The following is a 20,807-nucleotide window of genomic DNA, read 5'->3' as shown; positions in this document are numbered from 1 at the left end:
ACCCGTACATGACATTCATGATCTATACGTGTGCAATTGGACAACCTATCATGCTCGGGCTAGAACAGTCAATTGTAAATGCGCGTACCTAGGAACACACTCCGTACGCTAAAAAAAGAAGAAGCTCGGGCTGCAAATTACGACTCTGACCTACCCGAAATCTTATGTAGCATGGGCATGCTTGGACGACAAGTTGGTACCGACCTCGAGCCCCCGGCACGGCCCGGCCCTTGATCAGGTCTAGCGTCGAACTCTTCGAAAAACGTGATGCATTCATGGGCCGCGAAGCCCATTTTCCACAAGCCCATATTGTCAACTTTTTTGGGTCGAAGCCCACATCGGTCTTCACAATATGGGCTTCAAATGGGCTTTTAGTACGGACAATACGAAGCCCATATTGTCAATTTTTTTAAGGTTTTTTTTTCTTGTTTGCCTATATATATTTTGTCTTGTAGTAAATAACTAAAAAGATCCGTTTCCTCGTATAACCACAAGCCAGCCGGCCATTGCTCCTCGTCTCTCTCGCGTTCTCTCTCTCTTACCCCTGCTCCGGCGAGGTTGTGGCCCGAGGTCAGTCTCCGGTTCTCGAATTCGTCTCCTTCCTTCGCGCTCGAACCTCGTTGTTTTGCCCTAAGCCTCCGTCGAGCAATTCGCTTTCGTTTTGGGCCACGATCGGAGTCACCATTGCTCCGCGATTGCTCTGCGCGCGGGGGATTTCGGTGTTCAAGCTCTTGTTTTTTCTCGATCGTTTCGATGCCCCGCGCGGCGGAATGAGACGTGGGCTGAGCGTCTCGAGCAGGGTCCTTGTCGGATCACTGTGTGTTGTGTGGGTGTTGCCGCGATTGGATGTCGGAATGGGGCTGTTTTAGCTTCAGTGCGTGCGCGTGGGTTGGTTATGGTGGAGAGTTTTTGAAGGCTGATGATGAGGGAATGGAATTTTGATGGGGGGGGGGTTTGACTTGGTGGGTGCTGATCATCATTGCCGAACTGACCGGCACGCGGTTAATCCGAGGGCTAGAAGGAGCTTTGACTGTGGGTGTAACTCTGTTCGTGGTTGCAGATGGCGAGGGTTTCTTCGATGCTGACGACGGTGAAGGCGTACTCGGTTCCGCTGATGCTCTTCATTGGAGCCATGGTGTATCAGCTCGTCGTTATTCCAAACACGTTCCCTCGTTGTCACTATGATGGTATCTTCTGCTCACTACTTGATCCGCCAATATACGGGAATTGGGAAGCATTCAATGTATTTGCTCTGAGGATTTTATGTGATTGATCTAGCCGTAGTAATGAGCTGTATCGGAGGTTATCTGATATCTTTTTTGTTTTGGGGGTTCAAAAATTGCAGTTTTGGTCTTGAAGAGGCATAGTTCTATCCAGGAAGTAGAAGAGGCGTATGAGAAGCTTTCCTCATCTGGGTCAGTTTTAGTTTCTTTAAGTTGATTCTATTCCCAGTTTGGTTTACTAGTTTTATTGCACCTACGTTTTTAAATTTCGATGGACATTCACAATATGTGTCAATAACAATTTTGGTCATTTACAACCCTACGCAACTTGATCGTTTTGGCCACCATAACGAACTCAGGAACTCAGATGGGGAATTGCAAAAGTCATCCGAATTTATAAAGGTCAGCTCATTATTTGCTGCAACATGATCCTACTATCTATGCCTTCACTCGAATTGCCTCTGTGATGCTTTTATCAATTTTGGAGTCATGGCGAAACCACCGTATGACTTTCTTTTTCGATATCAACTAACTTCCCGTGATGCTGTTGATCGATGGGTAGCAGTAGTTTTTCCATTGCTTCATTCAAATACAACCGACATGCTTCCTCTGTCACTGGTTGTGACCTTAGAGAATTTAGAAAGATTGACTTTGGCAGTACGTGGCCTGAAATCCTGCCGTTTAAACTTTTGTCATGATGCTATCGCTCGTTGTCTAGAAATAGGGGTTTAGAATATTTTCATCCTTGTTTTGGTTTAAAACAAGGAGCTAACTGGCAAAATATACTTAGTCGGCAGCAACTATGTTTGCTCTTGTATCAGTTGTGTGGAATGTTCAATTATCAATGTGTTTACCTCTTTTGGTGTCTTAGAAAGTTAGAATCACCAATGTGTGTAGATAATGTGCGTCTCCTCTAGAGTGTGGTGCCTTTTCCCTTTAAAATATGATTACAACTTCGCTCCTTCTATCCACGTGTTATTTGGGGAGTGAGTAGATTCCTAAGTGTTTTTGACAAAAGGGAAATTTTTTCTGCAATTATAAAGAGTTCATTGGTGTACGCTTTTCTCAAAACAGACGGGGAATTTCGTATTACCTACTTGTTTCCACATCCTTTTCCTCTTTCTGAAAGTTTTGAACGGTTGGTGCCTATAAGTTGTCTTTTGGAAATAATTCTTTCATCACCAAAACTAATGCCTTGTTCCGCAAAACTTTTCTGTTGACGGCACAAACACATGTCTTGAACTGAAATGACTGCAATCTGGGGTATTTCTTTCAATGTTAATTTGGAGTGTGGCAAAACTTCACCATGCTTGTTCTTGGATATCATTTTTTGTTGCTGAAAGTTGCATATTCAGAACATAGTGTCCATCTTTCCAGACTGATTTTTCTGACAAGTTTGTTCTTCCACTCCATTTTTTCATTTTTTTTGGACTTCGACTTATTGGTACTTTGCCAGAGAAGTTTCTGGTTGCTTCATGTTTCTCACTACAATTTCATGGTGAACTTAATCGTATTACTCTTTAATTGTTTATTTTTTCTTTGGAATTTTAGCATTGCCACTTTTTTTATCTTTGAATTGTATCGCTCTTTTCTGGGGACTTTATCCTGCAATGGATCCACATTTTCTCCGGTACTCTTGAACTAGCAGTTATGGTGGAATACTTGTGGCAAAAAATTCTCTCGTAAAGTTCTAACCTATCTACATATGTGAATTTTCTTGTCTTCTCTTTTCTTTATCCATCCTGTTTCTCTCATCTGCAGGATTATTTGGGTCCTGTTTCCATTGCCATTGAGTTTTGGGTTCATGAATATAGACCCCATTTCATTTCATGCTTTGCAGATTCGTTATGCTTATGAACTGCTGACCAACCCCACTTGGAAAAGAAATTATGACATGTTTGGCATTGAAGAGCAACATGTGAGTGGTATTTCTTAGTGATACTGATAGGTGTGTTATGTGTACATTTTCATACACTATTTATTTACTGGAGAATAAGGGTAGATGCGGTACGGCATCTAACTTTTTTGTCCGCAGGATGTTATTGAAGAGGCCAAACAGAAATATGCTGGGAAAAGCTATTCTGGAGTGCACCTTCCGTTACTAGATGCCGCTGCTTCTGGTAAGTAAGAATATATACTGCGATTTCTTGGTTATCCTTTTTTTGGATTTAGATTGGAACTGGTTATAAACTTCCACCTACACCAAGCATTGGTTAAGCTTATAGACAATTTCTTCATTTTCTGATCAGACTCTGGAGACCAAGCTTCTAATGCCATTACCTTGAAGGATGTTCTTACATCTGAAGCTGACAGCCCATGGCTATTTATGGTACTACTGCTATCTACATCTTATTTGGGCTTTTATCCAGGCTGTTTTTAACGTGTTCACAATTTATCTTGGTGCTTCTCTTTTCCATTGTCGTGGGAGATTTCGTGGTTTCTGTGAAATAAGGACAAATTCATTTTAAATGCATTCTTCTCTCTGCCCAGGCATTTTTATTTTTAGCTTTCGGGGTGGGAGGGAGGGATGAGCACTCGATTATTACACCGAGTTCCTGAGAACCATCAATAAGACTGGCCTTATATACTCTGATAGAAAAAAATAAAGAAAAGAGAAGCAGCCTATGCTATTGTTGTTGTATGGTTGTATGTGTTTTCTTGTCAAAGTTATTCCTCGGGCCTGTATGGGCTTTGATATAGTTTGTTTTATGAGTTGATAAAGAAATTTGATAATACAGGTTAGCTAATTGATATGTTTTCTCAAAGTCCAGATACTACTAATTGGTTGATAGAATGACAACAATGATAAACCATAGAGATCCTTGCATTTTACAAAATGGGAGAATATTGTTGATTGATTGAGTTGTAGATGATGAAAATGGTAAAGCTGTAGAGCTACTAATCTTCTATAAAGATTTGATGGAGGAAGAAAAGGCTTCACATGGTGTCAACACGTGCAAAAATTAGTCAAGACCCAAAAGACAGCTCAAATATAGGATTGCTATGTGGAGCATTTAAGTTATGGGCAAGAGCGAGAGAAAGAGCATGAAGGATGCCTTGATTGGATTGCCCACACTTTCACGCACTCGTTTTAGAAGTTACCTATCAATTAGAGTATCTCAAGCAGTTGACCCTTGCATTTCAGTTGGAGGGTCCATCCAGTTACAAAATTTTAGAAGATTGATAGTGGCCAGTTAATAAGCTGGGCTGTAATTTTTAGGGACCTCTGCATTATTATTGCCAGAATGTTTAAGTATAAAATCATGCCTTCATCTAAGAGCTTAAAATCTTAAAATAGTGGGCAGAGTTCCACAGAGCTTTTACATGGTATCAGGGTTGGATATCGCGAATTCAATTCTTCAAGGCTCCTTTATTTGCACTCCCCACCCCCCTTCCTCCTCCCACCCCTCTCTCCCCCCCTTCTTTTATTTCCAGGCTTTAGTCTTAAGCGAAAGTCCAACCTACGTATGAGGAGGAGTGTTAGAATATTTGCATATTAAACTATTCTGTCATCTAATAGCGTAAGCATTTAGAATTGTTGAGAGTGGCTCCACAAAATTTTACAATTCAGGGACCTAAATCGAGCAATACATAAACCAAAAACTGCAATATTTGTGAATTTGGCATGCTTTTGTGCTTGTCATGTGTTTTCCTTTTTCTACTTTATTTTCCTCTCATCACATGTAGTCTGCAAATAATTTATTTAAAATGATTTAATTTAGATATATTCATCTGGGAGCAAGTGTTGTGCTCATCGCTTTGACATCTGGAAAAGAATAGGTACGTTCCTAATTTATAAAAATTCATTGTTAAGTCTTAGTCTCCTAGTTCTCAAACTTTGTTTATTGTTTTGCTAGATAATTGAGCTGCCAAGTTGTCCGATACTTATACATGATATTTAGTTGAGTGTGGATGCGTTCTTACTCCTTACATTCTGTCGTAAACTTGTAAACACAGTTTCAGAAAAAAATTGCTGCATACTTCTTCTTCTTCTTCTTAAATTCTGAACTCGTCCACTATGTGCAGGCTCATCGCTCTTCCTACTAATGAAGTGTTGTTGGGTTATTTGTTTTTGTGCTATTCATGCTCAGAGCCATCTTCTTACTGCTAGTTCTTATTCTCAAAAGTAAAATACTTGCAACTGATATCAATTCATGTTTATGTTGAGAGGAAACATGCTTTCGCATAATTCTGACAATTTACTTCTTAAAGTCTCGATTTTAGTCTAGATCTGTTGTTTTTCATTTTCCTTTTCTAGTTCTTCATTCATATGCACAATCTTCAAAGGTTTGCATTTCAAGTTTCAATCTGATTAGACTGTGAGTTTTCAAGATAGTTGAGAGTTTTTTGGCCTATAGTACGAAGAAAAGCGGGAATGCTTCCGGTCATGCTAAACTTTTTTCTCACAAAGCAATATGAGCACTCAAAAGTTATTCGAATTATTAGAATTAAATAGACTTGGAGTGAATTTTTTGCTGAAGCAAACAGAATTTTCGGTACTTGATGGTAGCTGCTTCACATCTTGCGATCATGATGATGACTAAAGAATTATCACTTTGGTTTCACTATGTGCTTTCCCTTTATCATGTTCCCCTCTAAATTACATTCAGCTGCTCTGTTGGATGGAGTTGCAAATACTGGTGCTGTGGAACTTGGCGAGGTTCAACTTGCAGCATATCTTGCTGAGAGAAAACCAACAGGACAATTGTTTTACAGAAATGGTGAGATACTTGGATGTATCACTATTAGTTTTTAATTTGGTTGTGTTGGATAGAAATCGTTTGGACCATGTGGAAGGTAATATTTAGCATGTCACCAAAATAAAGAAGCCCTTGATTTTTCTCTGTACATATCAAACAGAAAAAGGGAAGGTTTGCTTTTCCACTATATCAAAAGTTGATTTCAGCTAAAAACTGTGTGAAGTTGATTGCACAACCATTTAAGTTGTTAGAGAGCAACGCTGTTTAGATTTTATATCTCAAGTCAACATCCCCCCTCACATGAAGGCTGCTAGGACGATGAAGGCCTTAAGCATGCGAAACGTAACGTGTAAATGAAAAAATGGATTAAATCCATTATATAAATAAAGAAAACTGAAAGGAGAGAATGAAGAATCAACTCGAGACCTCTGGTGTGATTTATATTTCATCTTAACTGAACAACACATTCCAAAAGTCGATTTGTGTCCACAAACTAGACACTAGTTTTTTCTTTGATCCTAGGAAATGCATAAGGGACATCTAGCAATGCACCTATGCTTGCTTCTCATATAATTCTCCTAGTGTTGACTTCATGGATAAAGTGTCTAAAAAGCTAGGTAGCCCATCTTCTCAGCTCTTCCATGTGGTACCTTGTTTGATAGTTATAGGGGTCAAGATCTAAAAATGCTCTTTATTTTCCTTAAATGCCGTGGGTTTCCTTTGGATAGGAAAACCAAAAATACTCTTGTATTTTTCTTTTCAATTGGCAGATTTGGTTGAATTGAACCATCATTGGCATGCATCCCGTATACATTATTTAGATGAGAAATGTAATATGCTTTTATATTCATTTGTCACAAATTTTAAGCAATTAAGAAGCAAGACTGGAATATGTGTTGAGCTTTTTTCTTTATGCAAGGAATTTCCTTATCTTTTCACTTGTATTTCAATCCAATAAAGAGAGAGTACTGAAGACGACATTCCACTCAGTGTGCTTTGTTATTAATTTGACGAATTTACTACAGGTATTCCTTCAATTGTTGCTTTTCCACCTCAATGTAGAAATGCAGACTGTCTAGTTAGGTGAGTTTCACTTTCTAGCCCATTTTGTGTGCTGAGTAAGCTTTGATTTCTGAGTCTTTGTGACGGTTGGAAATGCCTCTCCTATGGAAGGGTTATGATTAGAAGTTCTTCTGTTTCTTCTAAATGAGAAGAGAAGCATGAGTAGAAATTACCTTGGAAATTTTCATAGGTTTGAAGGAGAATTAAGTACTGATGCGGTGACCGATTGGTTTGCGACAACCATACTCAGTTTACCTCGCATTCGATACTACTCTAAGGAATCACTTGTAAGTTACAAATTCCTTGCCAGTTCTTATTCTTGTTGACAGTGTGGATGCTCTTTTTTCTGTTGTCACTTTTGCAGAAAAAGATTATGCTAACTGTAGGAATAGAAGATAATTTTTTATTGCATCTTCATTTATCATCACGGTTGTTATGCTATAGCATTTGCAGTGTAAAGCACTGTTGAATAAGTTGGACAGGGCCAGATCCAGATTGTTTTGATAGGAACAGCCAAATTTATAGACGTCAATCTCTATTTTTACTTTACTTAGCTTGCTAATCGATCTTCACGTACTTTACTGATGTTTTTATAAAAATGAGAACTAAACAAAGTGTGATTGACGGAGCAGAATACTTATTTGAGAAAGAAATTACTAATCACATATATGGAGCTAGTTGTCTTCAATTGTTTCACGATTAATATACTCACTGTAGTTAGTGTTATCTGTTGCAATCAAAGGTAGTATATTCAGTTTAGTTATCACTACCCAATTGCAAAATTGACCTACGCTTTTTGAGTTCCCATTCTTTGCCCTTTGATTCTCTAATCTCTATTTATAGTCAACTACCTTTCCATATTTAACATCAGTCAGCTGTTTGCTTTAAATAGTCCCATCCAGCCGTGTAGCTAAGGAAAGAAGGTCCATCTCTAGTCATATTAACTTTTTTGTTTTGTGTATGTTCAAGTTGAATCAATCAGGCCCCTAACTGCCCCCTTTGTTTAACTACTTAAAGCTATTGTTTACCGCAATGGAAACTGCAGGTTAGAGGCCCTTGATTATTTATCTTCATGAAACAGTCTTAATGTTGGAATAGTACCGAGGCAAAAGATCACATGCTGATCTCTTCCTTTTGTCTTCCTTATCTGTTTTTTGAAATTTCATTTTTAGCTAAGTTTTATTTAATCGGTTATTTATTATTGTTATTTTTTTTGGGGGGGGGGGGGGGGTGGGATAACGGGTTGATTTGGGGTATAGATACAGGTAGATGGCTTGACACTAAAGTTCTTGTTAAAAAATATCCTAGATATACTTTTTGGGGTTAAAAATATGCAAGATTTATATGGTGGGCCTGGGCCCTTCTCCTAACAGTTTTAGACTCTGGGGGACAACGGTTATTTGACATGGTCTCTAAGCTTTAGGTCACTCACTGTTATTGTGTTTTGTGTTGATTCTGGTTGTTACTCCTTGCTTTGTTGTTTTAACAGTACTGTCGTGCTTTATATTTTTCTTTGGGTTCTTGCAGATCCAGTACTTTTTCTAAATGTTGGAGATTATGCTTTTTGCACATAGTATGTTACCCTTGTGATAAACTACTCCTGTCAAAGAGAGAGAACGTTAGGACCTTATACAGTCCTTAAGTTTTTCATTTATTACAATCACATTGGAGGGGAAAATTTTTTATTATGCAACTTATGTCGTAAAAACCCATAACTCTCATTAAGTTCTTCATAATTCAGTGGCTAGTAATAGGTATGATCATTCAACATCTCCACAGGTTAATATCCTAATGTTCACATTCAAAATTTTTTGATCAGTCTCCATGTGTGTTTACACAAGATATGTCACATCAGATACCAGATACCTCTCTCCTTTTCTCATTCACTTCTTTTCTTCTTCTTCTTTTTTATAAACAACTAAGATTAAAGCCTTTCGCTCAAAAACCTGGTTGCTAGTTGTGATTGTTTCTTGCTTCCTTTGCTTAATGGTGGAAATATACTTGCAGGGACAAGCTTTTATGGCAAAGACCAGCCCTCACAAGGTACTTGGTTGATCCTACTAGTTGGGAATGGTGTATTAATTTTTCAGTCAATACATATCTCCAGTTTTCCTTGACTTCTGATTTTACACCGAGTTAGTGATCTTGAGCGACCATTTAGTATAACTGATCAACTATACTTTTGTCAGTGAAGCTTGAAGTGATCTGAGAAAGGGGTTCATGTACCTTAAAATCAGCTAGCTTTTCAGTCCGAAAAAGAAAAAGCATGACAGCTTGTTGTGCAAGCCTATTATTTTGGTTTTTTTATGCATTATTAGGTGTGCACGCTCGCCAAATACAATGGTCATACTCCTCTCTTCCATTGATAGTAAATTCGTTTTCTCGTTTGTAATACATAGTAAATGCGGAGTGTTTTTTCATTTGCAAAGAATGAGATATGAAAACTCGACACAACATAGTAAGCATTAAAGTGTCCTCAGAAGACCCTCTATCCATCAAGAAACAATAATGCTTATTTTTTTTTTGTTAAGATAACATAATCCAAGCAGTAATCAACCTGAATTTTAATGGCTGCAATAGAAATCGTCTCCCAACTTTTAAAGCTTCAATATCTCTGATTCCATCGGTTGTGAAATTTCTTACGCGGGTAAACACTGTTTTGTTGAATCTATTGCACAACTCTGTAAAAGCACCCTCTTTTGTTCTTTTGACTTTGGGGTCAGCTATTTCGTGCAGGTGCGTAACGAGTTCATCCATGATGAAACATATGGCCAGATGTCTATGTCATGTGTGGCCTTGTGGTCATGTCTTGGTGGGGGTTGGGACTTGTAGCTTAAGATCAAAGGCCCGATCCCTCAAGAAAGCAAAAAAGAAAAAGAAAAAAAGATAACTATGTCATTCGGCACATATGAACCTTTATCAATCATGAAAAGTGATTGGCCTATTGATGGTACTCTTACCAAGATTGGGATTCCCGCATTACCCCTCCCCATATCACCTATAAAAAGAAATCAATTATTCGTATCTGTTAATATATGTAACTTACATGTGTACATTCAAACCTTGCGCACTTCTTCCTTATAGGTAAAGGTTATTTTGTTCTCAAAGACGGGGGAACGTGCCACTCCATTTGTGCGTCTTGCTGCTAAGAATTATTGGTCTTATGCATCATTTGCTTTTGTACTGTGGAGAGAAGAGGAATCTTCCTTTTGGTGGAATGCGTAAGTAGAAAAGGATGGGTTTTCTTTTAGATGATGTACGTCAATTTGTTGCTTTAGTTTGCTTCCATCAGTAGCATAAGTTGGTGATAGCATTTTTGCTTTTTGAATTTTGATGCTAGGTTTGAGGTGGAATCTGCACCTGCTATCGTAATTTTGAAAGATCCTGGCGTCAAGCCTGTTGTGCACCATGGTATTCCTTATTTTGCTGAATATGGATAAAGATGATTAGATGGCATTTTTTCCATTTTCTTCAGGGCGGGAGATGCTATTTTCCCCCATCCAAACCCGATGGGATCCCTGCTCTCTATTTCATTAATAGACAGAAAAAGAAACTGCAAATGTAGTCTTTTGACACATTTGCTTCCCGTCAGAGATTGAGTAGTCCCCGACACATTCAACACTAAATTATATTGGCTGTTCTCAGATGCGATAATCACAATGACCTTCGTGGCCATTAAGAGGGGCTAACTTTTACATCGAGAATGAAAAGAATTGCACTTGCATTGTCCACTTTGAATGCCAAAGAAAATGGTTGATGAGTTTAGCGTCACATTGCAAAGATGTCATCTGTATGCCAAATTATGAATTTTCTGAAGGCTGTCTGAAACCAAGTGCTGCATGTTGCTTTTGAGTGGCAAAAAAATTAATCTCCTGCGGCTTTCTAATAACAGATGTATGCCCAAGAATTTTGCTAATTTTCTACATGCTGCAATGATTAGAACTTAAATAGACAGTTTTTTTCCATTCATAAATATTCCACAGCAATGTTAGGTTTGCATTTTTCATCTGTAAATTTTTGCACCCTTCTATGAAACAGGGTTGTCTTTTCTCCTTTACTCTGTTATTATTACAGACAAAAGAATTTGTTTGACAATTAACACTGGGAACTTGCAGGACCAGTCAACAACTCTTGGTTTTCCAATCTGATAGAACAGAACAAACATCAAGGTGAAGCAAGGGTTCTATGGCTATTGGTTTTCTTATTTTGTCTGATGAAAGTTGCTGCCTCCCTCCTGTACTATATGACTGAACTTTGTATAGTCTGAAGGAGTATGTGACATTGACTTGCACGGTATGACACAAGAGAGTGGAGACTTTTGGAGCTAAAACAAAATAGTAAATTGGGCACCCTATTTCATGGTACCAAAAAGTTAGAGAAAATTTTCTTTTGTTAAGGAACTTTCCCTCCTTTTTTGTTTAATTTGTTGCATCCACTTTGGGAAATAGGATATTATGTCAGCCGGATAATGAAGGTTAATGTTTCTGAGTTCTTAGATTTTGGAGTAGAATAAGTTGGACACGGTTATTACTTGCAATTTTGGTAATTATGTGCATCTATTGTCGTTTGGTTTTTTTCAAAGACTATCTGGTTGCACAGGAATAATTATGCAGTGTAATTAGTTTTAGTGTGTAGTTTGTCTTTTTCTGACTTGGAAATTAATTTTCAAGGGTGTAATTCATCAATTAAGCTGCAAACAGAAACTGTTAATGGACTTTGTGAATGGGTATCATGTTGAATTAGCCCTTCCTGCCAACTCCATTTCTAGTGTATAGGCTTGTTATCTTGACAGGATGTCGATAGAAGGAATTTGTATAGCAGTTGTTCAGGATTACTTTACTAACATGCTTCCTGTACTCTGGGCATCTTAGGAGGTAGTTTGCAACTTGCATGGGGAAGGATTGATCATTGATGGTGTACTTTTACTTTGGCTGATTGGTTATATTGTCACGACGAAACTAAGGACATGAAGGCATTTTATTTGAATTGTTGGGATTAGAATGAGTCAAAAGAGCACAAAATAATTGGCGTTTATAAACAATGGGGAAGTCTTCTTTAAAATGTGCGACCTCATATTTGCAGAACTTCCTCAACTGAGGACTGTAACATCACATGAACTGGGTTGCGATCCCAGAGGCTATTCCCGAGCTGGAGTTAATGTGGAATCATGGTACTGTGTGATACTAGCGGGGAGGCTCAGTCGGGAGCTAAATGAAATGCGCCAAGTAAGCGTCCCCTGTTTATTCAGACGAATTAAGTGTACTTTCAAGTTTTGCTTCCAAGCTTTAATTACAACATCAACATATGTGTTGTAAGCATAAGATTTTGCATGCAAACACACAAATTGGATAGGATCAAAATAGTTTCAAAGTCTGTAGACCTTTCATTTTCATTTGTTCATTTTTTCTTTGTTAAATATCTGTATGCTTGCTTCTAGCAATGGCTTGTAGGTTCTGTGTTGTAGACCATAGTTTAATTGATGCAAGACTACACAGCTATGTGTCTGAGATCCCTTGTGGATATAAGCCTCAAGCACAGGGAGTTCTCACCAAAGACATGGATAGATGGGGAAGCAGCAGGGTCCATCCCTTCTCCTTAAATCATGATATTTTTCAAAGAGCCCCAGTACTTTTTCCATTCCCAATTTTGAGCTAGTTTTTTTAACAGTTTAGCTTTCTGAAGTTCTAAGTCAATCATTCCTCTGCCATGAGTTATTTTGTCTGTTTGTTAGATGATTTCATTTGAATCCGTTAAAATGAAAATTTCTCAGCAGACATGGCAAGAGTTCGTGTTTTCTCCTCTTAAATAATGTCCACCTTAATCTCTTTTTGACTTTTTGAATGGCTGTTACCCTTTTTTCATCCTAAAACAGCCACTACTTGAACCTGCACGTATCGTCCTGTTTATGCTTAGAGAAACTATTTTCAAATAGCCTCTAGAGACCAACCGGCAAATTGTGATCTTGAAAAGGTTAAACCAGATGCCATCCCTGCTCAGCCATTGAGGTCAACATATTCTCCTTTGACAGCACTGCTGGCCAAAACTAAGGCTTAAACGAAGTATTGCTCTACTGATTTGCAACGAAGTTCGTAAAAGACAAACATCCGATTGAGATAATTCTGTCACACATCTTCATAACACGTCAAATGAAAGAACTCTTGAAAGATAAAGCTTCAATGTCCTCACCTGTATATCATGCTGTGAATAATTGAATAGTCCCTGAATAGTCCCTGAATGCTGAGGGCCAAGGCAAGGCAAAGGAAACGCATGGTTAGCTAATAAGGTTGGTTGAGAAACCTTTGTCTGTTTGAGTGGACACGTTGAGATTTTAACGAGCTTACACTGGCAGGAAGAGGAGATGAGCTGGTGGTTTTGTGTCATGCATTTCGTAATCCATGATGTGGCATTAAATATCCTTGAATAGCTTATCTCAGCCAACGCGTTATTGTCTCTGAAAGGCCTGAAATGAATAGTCCCAAAACAATTTTATGTACACAAAGTTTCACGACCTTTTGATATTGTTTTCTAGCAAAAAAGTATTAAGTTTTAATTTTTAATAGTTTATATGGAATTATTAAATAAGATTTTGTCTGTGGTAGTTCCTCCTCTGATAATTTTTTTTAATTTGGCAATCGCAATATTTCACACATTGACAGACCATGTGCAGGATCCGAGAAATGTTATCTAGTGATGGTGAGTTAAGTTCAGTTGACAATGAGGAATCCTCGATACATGCAGCTGTTGCATTGAAAGATAAGCGGCTCACTTTTACATGGCTTAATGGGGAATCCCAGGAAGTGAGTTTGTCTTTATTTGTTTGCAGTCATTTTGTTTTTATGTTTTCTCGTTTAGAGTATGGTCAACTTACAATTGACATGTTTGATGCACGTATCATGCCCATCTGGGAATTCCTCAAATTTTGGATGCAAAAGATTTTGGTTGTCCTTATCTTCTAAATGGTCACATAGCTGATGGATGTGCCTGACAGAGTTGTCAGTGCTCATAGCTATTTGTGCAGAACCACATCACAATTTTTTATCTGCATAATGCCATGGATAAATTTGGATGGTTTTCAGAGGATTCATATATGATGCACACATTTAGGCTGGTGGAAATTGTTGCAAGTGGCTCCTGGTATGTGGGAACAACCATATGCAGAAGTGTACTGCAATCCATAGAGTTGATATACTGAATACATTACATTTAATGGCATGTCAGAAGTGGAAAAGCAGGTATCATAATAATTCCAGCAAAAATGATTACTTTGAAAGCATCCATGTCACCACCCATTTGTTGGGGAGGTCTCTCCTGTCTTCTTGTGCTTTCTAGCATATTTCTAGGAGGGTAGGTGCTTTCAAGTCTTGAATAGTATCATCCCAAGGACTTAAACTTTATGTCAGGCTTCTTGTATTCTTGCTATGTGCAATAAACAGATTTTGTTTGGGAAGATTGGCTGAAGACTGCTCCTAGAACCTCATAGTTACTGGTGTTATGTTAATCGATTATTGCTTCTATGCTTCGGAATCTGTTTGATTGTAAATTATTCTATTCCCAGTAGCCACAACTCAGTAGACAACAGCCATGGTAATTGTGCATGGGTCAACCACTAATATCTTCTATTTTTTCTTCCCAGAAATATTGCTTATTTTACCTTCAATCAGAAACCAGCTATGATACCTGTGGACCTAGAAGGGACATTGCTGATGTGCCTAGGTTGTTCATTGTACGTTACAAGAGAAACTCAACAGAGGAAAACACTGAGGTTAAGAAAAACCCCAGAAATATGTGGGATGCATTGCTAAATGAGGATGCGGATCCTGCAGCACAGCTTGTGGCAAGGTACAATGGCTCCAACGAAATTCCTGAGGTAGGAATATCTTTTTGTTGTGGTGGGATTGTCAGTCATATTGTCACTCCGTGAGCTCCGTTTCTTTTCGCTTAATACAATGTTGTCTGGGCCTGTGCAGATTAGTAAATGGATTTCTGGTATAATCAAGGATGGCGACTCCAGAGATCTCCCATTCTATGTAAGCAACCTTCTCTTACGCATAGTTGATTAGAGATTTGGGATTTGATGCCTTTGCCAATAATACCTTGTTTTTAGCTCTTTCTTCTTTAATGTCCTATCGTGTCATTAAGGCACCTTCTATTTTTTCTCCTTAAATTAATTGTCAGGTGGTATTCTCATAGCTCCAGAAACTTAACTTTATAACATGCAATATAGATCTACTTCTATTTGGCCCCATTGAGTATTTTTCATTTTTCAGTAAGTCTTTCGATAGTTGATTTTGGAAAAGCCAGGCAATCATGCCTTTTAAATGTGCTATCATGAGAGTTTAGTAACTTAATTTTGTCTGAGAAACTAGTAGAATTTAGTCATTTGGAATTGTATCTGTTAACCGAAAAGCACTAATCAATGACATCTGGTTTCAGGATCAACTTTTTAATTTTTCTGCTGCCATAACATTTGTTGGGCTACCTCATTACCATGCATGAAACCCGTGTATTTACATGTCGTTTTTGGGGTGCAAACATCGCAACATGCCTGCCTTATCTGACCAAATTTATAATTCATCAGAAGTTCTGGTGAGTATCCTGGGCTCAATGTATGTACACCTTTTTAATGTTCTTAATACATCTTCAGAGAACAAAGACTCCTGAGCTTGTTCCTGAGGGCGAAGAACCCATGTTTTCCAAAGGTGCTCAGAACATCTTATCCAAGAGTACAGGAATGACCCAGAAGATCCGTGGCTTCATAAGAGGATTTTTTGATCGCCTGGGAGATCCTAGAATCGGTCCATTCTTGCTTTTAGGAGCATTGGTGTCCTTTGGTACCGTATGGCTGCGTAGAAGTCAACCAAGTCAGCCAAGTCAGCCAAGTCAACCGGATCAATCAGAACAGTCTAGTCAACCAGATCAATCAGAACAGCCAAGCAGGAAGGTAAGCTCCTGAAGTCAATTCATTCTTTCAGCAATCAAAAAAGCCACCCCATCCCCCTGAGTCACATTATCACCGATTCTATTTTGTTTGGAGATGGTATGGTGAACTGTTATGGTCACCGTATACTCATTATCTTGAAAGACAAATTTGGTCATCAAGTCAGAGCTATATAATTGGATGCGGCCATGGTGGCTATAAATAATAAATTCTCAATTCTCAATTTAAGCATGCTCATATAATGTCTCCGCAGGAGGAAGCTAAAACAGGACGCAGAGAACGACGGAGAACGACTTCAAAAAAAGATGGGCCTTCTTCAATTACTGATGCAGAACCTAAAGATGCTTACCAGATGCCATTTTCGGATTCTGATTCTGAGTAGTCAAGATGCTTATTCTCAGCAGTGGTAGAGGTCAGGTTTGAACATACAAGGAAGTTTAACTTGTTCGCCATGCGAGACAGCATACTGGGCAAGGCAAGCAACAATCATGGCCGGTCTTAGCTTCACTTTTGAGGATCAAAACAACCTTATCTTACGAAGGAAAGTACATGCGATGGATGAACTGCTTGCACCTGCCTTGATCATCCTTTGCTCCACGACTTTTTTTGCACTGATATAGATGCTAAAATTGCTTTTGCTAGATTGAATTTGTTAATTGCCCAAAGTTATCGGTCCACCTTTAGTGCACTCAAATAATGGAACTATTGCAGAATTTGCCATCTTGTAATATGCTTCAATCTGGATGAATTCTGGCAGAGAGTTAGGGTAGACATAGTTGCTTTCATTAAAGTGCACTCTCATGTGAAAAGTGATCCTGAAGTTTTTTCAGAGAAGTGCTTGAATATTTGCTCCAACGTCCAATCATTTGACTTGCTAGTAAGAACTTTTCTCATCGATCATGTGTTAGTGACAGGTGATCTGACCAACCAATTAAAAGTTAAATACATAGGTTATGCCAAGTAGGATGAAATTCATAACATGCAAACAGTGGTGATCATTGTAACTCTGATGTATTCAAGTCTAAACAAGCCTCAATATTACAATCTAGTTTGCAGGAAGCCAATGAAAATCCATGCCAAATTACAGGTTATAGCCTATTCTCATATATCCAGCGGAAAAATTGCATCTTCGATAGATGAGTTACTAACAAGTTCCATTTTTAAAATTGCTAATCCCAGGAAATTTTATTGTGCATATGCATAATTTACAAGAGAACCAGGGGACCTAAAGATTTGAGATGAAAAAACTAAACAAAATTCAGACATGGGACAATCGACCTGTAACAATGGTGTACATGGGTACAGATTCTCGCAAACAATTGATCTGTCAGATGACAAACAAACTTACACTGCTCGAAAATATGTATTTGAATTCCACTAAACGCCCACATTCATCTCGGTTGAAACTCTTTACAAACCACTTATGCCTCGTAAAAACTCTCTCTTTCAGCAGAAGTTGCCACCTTCTCAACTATGGCGGCACGTATTCATGTATCCGGCAAGAGTAGTTAATGAATTGCTTTGCTAGCAAACAGAAGTCTGCCAAGATCGACTTTTCTGTGACCGGAGCACTTGATAAAACTTCCAGCTGAGGATCATGTTCCAGACTCGCAAAACTCTCTTTTCCAGAATGATTGCTCAGATACGGTCACTGCCTGTTTGAAGGACTAGTACCACGTGATAGTGTTGCCACTTACCAGGAACATCTGCAATTATAACAGCTGAGTACTACTGCAATGAATCCACTTAAAATGCAAAAATGCATCTATCAATTATCATGAGAATCAACAAGTTTAAGGCCCCAGCTCATGTCCTCGCAATGCCTCACATGGGGTACCAGCTCACCAGTATCGACCCCTCGTCTAGCTTTGCAATCATAAAATGGAGGCGCGTGAAAACAAGGCTCCATGGACATTGCTCTGCGGCAGGGTGGGTCAGGAGCTGTTCCATTCTCAGGCTTGTAGAGGATCCATGGCTTCAAACCTCCAAGACCTTGAGCCACGTAACCGAAAGTTGACCAAGAGCTCGTGATCAACACATCGGTCATACTCAACAAGTACATCTCTGCCCATGCCTTCCTATTGTGCATTTCCTTCTCGGTTTGTTGATATTCTTCATGACTCGGCTGCACAATACTAACTGCCTCTCCTGTGGTTGTCGGGTAATGCCAGTATATATCTCTTATCCTCTCAAAATAACCAGACGATAAAGATGTCACTAGCACGGCTTTTGATTTCCGATTCAAGGATGTAACCTCTGGGGATCCTTCCTCAATTGTCCTTGGTAGCAGATTCTCCCCTGCAGTACAAGCTAGGATCTGATCCAGAACATGCTGAAATGGACCAACTCCAGTATCAAAGACTCGGATTTGAATCCCGATCCTTTCATCTGCTTTAGCTAAATAAGTTTGATAATATCTTCTTATGAGTCCCCATACAGAATTTGTAGGGTGGAAAAGATATCGTCCCAAGAAATGGAAAACATTTTCCCTTTCTGGGAAGAGGTTGTCCAATTCTCGCTCAAACGAAGGGATCAAGAAGAGAGATGGAACAAAGTAATTGTCTGTCCTCATAATCAACCAGGGTATGCTCTGGAGAAAAGACTGGTCTTCATCGCAGAAGAAAAGCTTATCATGATCATTGTAATCGTGGACAAGATGGAGATACGTGAAAGATGGTATCTCCAACTTACTTAAGGTGTTACTGGTTAACATCTTTCCATAACAGTGTGGGGAGTTTTGATCGAGGCCATTGAATTGGTCTCTAAGGGGAAAATCCGAAGGAAGGAACCATGAAACCTCTGGAAACGGCTCACAGAAGAGATCGGTCATATCCACTCCAGGGTCAGTGAGAAGAACGCGGTTCGTGAGAATCGCGTAGAGAAATGCTGAAGCTAGAGTCAATATCCTATTCCCTAATCCACTAAAGGAAATCCATATAACATATTTACAGTCTGAGATTCCCGTGGAATGGCCAGATTTGAGCATTTCCAAGGTTCTCTTGTAGGACTTGGAATGAGGTCCACATCGCTTATGGAGAGCTTCATAGCCTCGTAATCTAGAGATAAGATAAGAAGAAGGTTTGTGCTTTGACTCCTTGCGGAATAAAACTGATTGGTATCGACTGAGACACGATCCTTCATCAAACCCAGCAGCAAGCAAGCCACCAAGCAGTTCATTCTTTTGCTCCTCCACAGTATGAGAGGCAACTTCATCTGAACCAATGGATTGTAGGAAGAAAGAAAAAAGCTATGAGTGTGGTTTGACAACAGAGAAGGGCTTGACCATCTCCAACTATGAATTGCAATGCAGATTGCTAAAAAAGAAAGGCTGCTAAAAACTCATTTTGGATGGATCAATTTATTCTATTGGTTATTTCCATCCATAAGATCCAGATGGGTCACTAACATTATGCAAACATTAATCTGACATGCTCAGTGACATAAGATAACATGGTCAGAGAAGCCGAGGGAAGCGCATGGAAGTAAAGTCCACACAAGCTTTCCGCGAGCACCGTATCTTACAGAGCAATTCGAGTGCCCACGCAAACTCAAACCGAGTCAGCTATCGTATGAAGTTCTATTGCTGGTAAAAAAGCCTAGTCAACATGAACCTAACATAACTATGATTGTCTAACTACACTCACATCAGTGCCAGTGTCCCACTACAAATTTCAAGCAACTACACAATTCGATGGATCTTTAAACACCGCAAAATCGAGATACTAAACAATGGATGCTGGTTAAGCAACATATGAACTACAAAGTGTGGTCATTGCAGCAAAATGGCGTTTCTTGTTAATCATTTAGAGAGGCTCGAAACAAATCCAGCTCCACAAGTAACAACAGGAGCGATGAGTGAACACGCATGCTTATGCTTAGCGGCCCACGAGTAACAACAGCAGTGATGAGTGAACACAGATGCTTATGCTTAGCGACCCACAAACGCCAGATCCGATGCTCAGCAAAACAACCATGAAGTCAGTACCTTCAGGGGCTGTGACTTCATGAACTCTCCTCCCTTCTGCAGGAACACCGTTCGTGGGCGGGTCTCTGAGCACCACCGACAGAGAAAACACGACCGACGTGGCCATCAAGCAGACGACGAACACACCCATGACCCGCATTGGGCCGTACCCGGGTCTCTTGTCCGGATCTCTCGGGAGGGTCGGAGCATCATCCGGGTCGGATTGCTTCGATGGCTCATCAGGGTCGTTGACATTCTTGTTGAGCCTCCTCATTGGCTTACAGAGAGAGAGGAAGAGAGAACCCTCTTCGTCCTATCTGGCTCTCGAAGTGGAGAAGGAGCTGCGTCTTGGATCCATTTCCGATTGTTGGCGGTGGCGGTGGAAGTTGCAGGTGGGCGGAGGAGGAAGAAGACGAACGAGTGGGGACTTCTTCTTGAAGAGTTTGAAAACGGAAAGAGAAGAGGAAGAACGGTGCAGTGTTCTTCAATACTCAAATAAGGTCAACCGTAACCTGACCAGAAAAAATAAGGTAAAACATAATGATTAGTATTGTATTTCTTTGTATGTCCTCATCGTGCTCATGTCAAATAAAATAAGGGATAATGACACAAACAGTCCCTGAATTTTGATCCAATGTATAATTTGATCCTTGATAGACATGGCCATGGTTCGGAACTGGCCGGTTCCAGTTCGAAACCGGCGATTCCGATTCGCGGCCATGTATGAACCGAAACCGGGGGTTCCGGGCCGATTCCGGTTCCGGCCCGATTCGGAACCGGCCGGAAAAATAAAAAACATCAGGTCTTGCACATCTGCAGGCAGCAGGCCCAACTGTAGTTTTTTTTTTTTTTATCTACAGGCCCTGCTGCGGTTTTTATTTTTTTATTTTTTATCCAAGCCCGAAACTGGGCCCATAGGT

General features: G+C 39.5%; 2 protein-coding genes and 1 long non-coding RNA gene across 3 annotated transcripts; 2 read left to right on the top strand and 1 right to left on the bottom strand.

The window, feature by feature from the left end:
- Window positions 1-442: 442 nt before the first annotated feature.
- Window positions 443-16,647, top strand: LOC115691111 (uncharacterized). The gene is made up of 21 exons (XM_030617691.2): window positions 443-570; window positions 1,061-1,187; window positions 1,346-1,415; window positions 1,583-1,625; window positions 3,064-3,141; window positions 3,259-3,343; window positions 3,473-3,552; window positions 4,946-5,003; window positions 5,834-5,944; window positions 6,949-7,006; window positions 7,176-7,272; window positions 8,993-9,028; window positions 10,070-10,206; window positions 10,326-10,396; window positions 11,101-11,154; window positions 12,068-12,210; window positions 13,642-13,782; window positions 14,619-14,852; window positions 14,953-15,012; window positions 15,630-15,926; window positions 16,177-16,647. The coding sequence occupies exons 2-21, from the start codon at window positions 1,061-1,063 to the stop codon at window positions 16,303-16,305; spliced, it is 2,109 nt and encodes a 702-aa protein (XP_030473551.1). The 5' UTR covers window positions 443-570; the 3' UTR covers window positions 16,306-16,647.
- Window positions 9,035-9,842, top strand: LOC130140200 (uncharacterized). Its single transcript, XR_008818213.1, has 2 exons — window positions 9,035-9,632; window positions 9,722-9,842. It is a non-coding gene; the product is annotated as an uncharacterized LOC130140200 (long non-coding RNA).
- A 515-nt stretch (window positions 16,648-17,162) lies between the features above and the next one.
- Window positions 17,163-20,343, bottom strand: LOC115691112 (galactoside 2-alpha-L-fucosyltransferase-like). Its single transcript, XM_030617692.2, has 2 exons — window positions 19,909-20,343; window positions 17,163-19,136 (listed from the first exon to the last, which is right to left on the bottom strand). Exons 1-2 carry the CDS (start codon window positions 20,159-20,161, stop codon window positions 17,692-17,694), a joined length of 1,698 nt encoding a protein of 565 aa, XP_030473552.1. The 5' UTR covers window positions 20,162-20,343; the 3' UTR covers window positions 17,163-17,691.
- Window positions 20,344-20,807: the final 464 nt, after the last annotated feature.

Source organism: Syzygium oleosum, unplaced genomic scaffold (genome assembly GCF_021117445.2).
Source record: "Syzygium oleosum isolate NSW1041296 unplaced genomic scaffold, Sole_v2.1 Sole_v2.17, whole genome shotgun sequence".
Classification (NCBI taxonomy): domain Eukaryota; kingdom Viridiplantae; phylum Streptophyta; class Magnoliopsida; order Myrtales; family Myrtaceae; genus Syzygium; species Syzygium oleosum.
Note: the sequence above shows the minus strand (reverse complement) of the source record. Positions and strands in the feature narration are given on the sequence as shown.